Source organism: Meriones unguiculatus (genome assembly GCF_030254825.1).
Source record: "Meriones unguiculatus strain TT.TT164.6M chromosome 13 unlocalized genomic scaffold, Bangor_MerUng_6.1 Chr13_unordered_Contig_2907, whole genome shotgun sequence".
NCBI lineage: Eukaryota > Metazoa > Chordata > Mammalia > Rodentia > Muridae > Meriones > Meriones unguiculatus.
The window spans coordinates 627501-632500 of NW_026843582.1; the positions used below are offsets into that span (position 1 = coordinate 627501).

Genomic DNA, 5000 nt, shown 5'->3' on the forward strand with positions numbered 1-5000 from the left:
ATCCATCCCTCCATCCATCCCTCCATCCATCCATCCATCCCTCCATCCATCCATCCATCCCTCCATCCATCCATCCATCCATCCCTCCATCCCTCCATCCATCCCTCCATCCATCCCTCCATCCATCCCTCCATCCATCCCTCCATCCCTCCCTCCATCCATCCATCCATCCCTCCATCCATCCCTCCATCCATCCATCCATCCCTCCATCCATCCCTCCATCCCTCCATCCCTCCATCCATCCATCCATCCCTCCATCCATCCCTCCATCCATCCATCCATCCCTCCATCCATCCCTCCATCCATCCCTCCATCCCTCCATCCATCCATCCCTCCATCCATCCCTCCATCCATCCATCCATCCATCCCTCCATCCATCCCTCCATCCCTCCATCCATCCATTCCTCCATCCATCCATCCCTCCATCCATCCCTCCATCCCTCCATCCATCCCTCCATCCCTCCATCCATCCCTCCATCCATCCCTCCATCCCTCCCTCCATCCCTCCCTCCATCCCTCCATCCATCCCTCCATCCATCCCTCCATCTCTCCATCCATCCCTCCATCCATCCCTCCATCCATCCATCCATCCCTCCATCCATCCATCCCTCCATCCATCCCTCCATCCCTCCATCCATCCCTCCATCCCTCCATCCGTTCCTCCATCCATCCCTCCATCCCTCCCTCCATCCCTCCCTCCATCCCTCCATCCATCCCTCCATCCCTCCCTCCATCCCTCCCTCCATCCCTCCCTCCATCCCTCCATCCATCCCTCCATCCATCCCTCCATCCCTCCATCCCTCCATCCCTCCATCCATCCCTCCATCCATCCATCCCTCCATCCATCCCTCCATCCATCCATCCATCCCTCCATCCATCCCTCCATCCATCCCTCCCTCCATCCATCCATCCCTCCATCCATCCATCCCTCCATCCATCCATCCCTCCATCCATCCATCCCTCCATCTCTCCATCCCTCCATCCATCCCTCCATCCCTCCATCCATCCCTCCATCCATCCCTCCATCCCTCCATCCATCCATCCATCCATCTGTCCATCCATCCCTCCATCCATCCCTCCATCCATCCCTCCATCCATCCATCCCTCCATCCATCCATCCATCCATCCCTCCATGCCTCCATCCATCCCTCCATCCATCCCTCCATCCATCCATCCCTCCATCCATCCCTCCATGCCTCCATCCATCCCTCCATCCATCCATCCATCCATCCCTCCATCCATCCATCCCTCCATCCATCCATCCCTCCATCCATCCCTCCATCCCTCCATCCATCCCCTCCATCCATCCATCCCTCCATCCATCCATCCATCCCTCCATCCATCCATCCATCCCTCCATCCATCCATCCATCCCTCCATCCATCCATCCATCCCTCCATCCATCCATCCCTCCATCCATCCATCCCTCCATCCATCCCTCCATCCCTCCATCCATCCATCCATCCATCCCTCCATCCATCCCCTCCATCCATCCCTCCATCCATCCATCCATCCCTCCATCCATCCATCCCTCCATCCATCCATCCCTCCATCCATCCCTCCATCCCTCCATCCATCCCCTCCATCCATCCCTCCATCCATCCATCCCTCCATCCCTCCATCCATCCATCCATCCCTCCATCCATCCATCCATCCCTCCATCCATCCATCCATCCCTCCATCCATCCATCCCTCCATCCATCCATCCCTCCATCCATCCCTCCATCCCTCCATCCATCCATCCATCCATCCCTCCATCCATCCCCTCCATCCATCCCTCCATCCATCCATCCATCCCTCCATCCATCCATCCCTCCATCCATCCCTCCATCCCTCCATCCATCCCCTCCATCCATCCCTCCATCCATCCATCCCTCCATCCCTCCATCCATCCCCTCCATCCATCCCTCCATCCATCCATCCATCCATCCCTCCATCCATCCCTCCATCCATCCCTCCATCCATCCATCCATCCATCCCTCCATCCATCCCTCCATCCATCCCCTCCATCCATCCCTCCATCCATCCATCCATCCATCCCTCCATCCATCCCCTCCATCCATCCCTCCATCCATCCATCCATCCATCCCTCCATCCATCCCTCCATCCATCCCTCCATCCATCCCTCCATCCCTCCCTCCATCCCTCCCTCCATCCCTCCATCCATCCCTCCATCCCTCCCTCCATCCCTCCCTCCATCCCTCCCTCCATCCCTCCATCCATCCCTCCATCCATCCCTCCATCCCTCCATCCCTCCATCCCTCCATCCATCCCTCCATCCATCCATCCCTCCATCCATCCCTCCATCCATCCATCCATCCCTCCATCCATCCCTCCATCCATCCCTCCCTCCATCCATCCATCCCTCCATCCATCCATCCCTCCATCCATCCATCCCTCCATCCATCCATCCCTCCATCTCTCCATCCCTCCATCCATCCCTCCATCCCTCCATCCATCCCTCCATCCATCCCTCCATCCCTCCATCCATCCATCCATCCATCTGTCCATCCATCCCTCCATCCATCCCTCCATCCATCCCTCCATCCATCCATCCCTCCATCCATCCATCCATCCATCCCTCCATGCCTCCATCCATCCCTCCATCCATCCCTCCATCCATCCCTCCATCCATCCATCCCTCCATCCATCCCTCCATGCCTCCATCCATCCCTCCATCCATCCATCCATCCATCCCTCCATCCATCCATCCCTCCATCCATCCATCCCTCCATCCATCCCTCCATCCCTCCATCCATCCCCTCCATCCATCCATCCCTCCATCCATCCATCCATCCCTCCATCCATCCATCCATCCCTCCATCCATCCATCCATCCCTCCATCCATCCATCCATCCCTCCATCCATCCATCCCTCCATCCATCCATCCCTCCATCCATCCCTCCATCCCTCCATCCATCCATCCATCCATCCCTCCATCCATCCCCTCCATCCATCCCTCCATCCATCCATCCATCCCTCCATCCATCCATCCCTCCATCCATCCATCCCTCCATCCCTCCATCCATCCCCTCCATCCATCCCTCCATCCATCCATCCCTCCATCCCTCCATCCATCCATCCATCCCTCCATCCATCCATCCATCCCTCCATCCATCCATCCATCCCTCCATCCATCCATCCCTCCATCCATCCATCCCTCCATCCATCCCTCCATCCCTCCATCCATCCATCCATCCATCCCTCCATCCATCCCCTCCATCCATCCCTCCATCCATCCATCCATCCCTCCATCCATCCATTCCTCCATCCATCCCTCCATCCCTCCATCCATCCCCTCCATCCATCCCTCCATCCATCCATCCCTCCATCCCTCCATCCATCCCCTCCATCCATCCCTCCATCCATCCATCCATCCATCCCTCCATCCATCCCTCCATCCATCCCTCCATCCATCCATCCATCCATCCCTCCATCCATCCCTCCATCCATCCCCTCCATCCATCCCTCCATCCCTCCATCCATCCATCCATCCATCCCTCCATCCATCCCCTCCATCCATCCCTCCATCCATCCATCCATCCATCCCTCCATCCATCCCTCCATCCATCCCTCCATCCCTCCATCCATCCATCCCTCCATCCATCCCTCCATCCATCCATCCCTCCATCCATCTATCCATCCCTCCATCCCTTCCTCCATCCATCCCTCCATCCATCCATCCATCCCTCCCTCCATCCATCCCTCCATCCATCCCTCCATCCATCCCTCCATCCATCCCTCCATCCATCCATCCATCCATCCCTCCATCCCTCCATCCCTCCATCCATCCATCCATCCCTCCATCCCTCCATCCCTCCATCCATCCATCCATCCCTCCATCCCTCCATCCCTCCATCCATCCCTCCATCCATCCATCCATCCCTCCATCCATCCATCCCTCCATCCATCCATCCATCCCTCCATCCATCCCTCCATCCATCCCTCCATCATCCCTCCATCCCTCCATCCATCCATCCCTCCATCCATCCCTCCATCCATCCCTCCATCCATCCCTCCATCCATCCCTCCATCCATCCCTCCATCCCTCCATCCATCCCTCCATCCATCCCTCCATCCCTCCCTCCATCCCTCCATCCCTCCCTCCGTCCCTCCATCCATCCCTCCATCCATCCATCCCTCCCTCCATCCCTCCATCCTCCCTCCTCCCTCCTCCTCCGCCCTCCTCCCCGCCTCACTCCCGTGCTCCCCGCTCCCCGTGCTCCCGCAGAGTACCTGAAGGTGCGCTCGCACGACCCCGAGGAGGCGATCCGGCACGACGTGATTGTGTCGATCGTGACGGCGGCGCGCAAGGACCTGCTGCTGGTCACCGACCCGCTGCTCAACTTCGTGCGCGAGCGCACGCTCGACAAGCGGGTGAGGCGGCGTGGACGGCCCGGGGGGCGGCCCGGGGGTGGGGCAGTGTAGACGCGCCTCCGGGGCGGGGTGGGGCGGTGTAGACGCGCCTCCGGGGCGGGGTGGGGGCGGTGTAGACGCGCCTCCGGGGCGGGGTGGGGCGGTGTAGACGCGCCTCCGGGGCGGGGTGGGGGCGGTGTAGACGCGCCTCCGGGGCGGGGTGGGGGCGGTGTAGACGCGCCTCCGGGGCGGGGTGGGGGCGGTGTAGACGCGCCTCCGGGGCGGGGGTGGGGCGGTGTAGACGCGCCTCCGGGGCGGGGTGGGGCAGTGTAGACGCGCCTCCGGGGCGGGGTGGGGCGGTGTAGACCAGCCCCGGGGCGGGGTGGGGCGGTGTAGACCAGCCCCGGGGTGGGGTGGGGCGGTGTAGACGAGCCCCGGGGTGGGGTGGGGTGGTGTAGATGAGCCCCGGGGTGGGGTGGGGCGGTGTAGACGAGCCCCGGGGTGGGGTGGGGTGGTGTAGATGAGCCCCGAGGTGGGGTGGGGTGGTGTAGACGCGCCCCGGGGGGTGGGTCGGTGTAGACGAGCCCCGGGGAGGGGTGGGGCAGTGTAGACGCGCCTCCGGGGCGGGGTGGGGCAGTGTAGACG

General features: G+C 60.9%; 1 protein-coding gene across 8 annotated transcripts in view; it reads left to right on the forward strand.

Moving 5' to 3' along the window:
* Pds5b (PDS5 cohesin associated factor B) overlaps positions 1–5000 on the forward strand; it is a 102290-nt gene that overhangs the window by 41537 nt on the left and 55753 nt on the right. For all 8 annotated transcript variants that reach the window (XM_060375901.1, XM_060375894.1, XM_060375896.1 and 5 more), the window contains one exon: positions 4231–4376. In XM_060375901.1, the coding sequence (XP_060231884.1) occupies positions 4231–4376 (146 nt within the window). The remainder of the gene's footprint in view (positions 1–4230; positions 4377–5000) is intronic.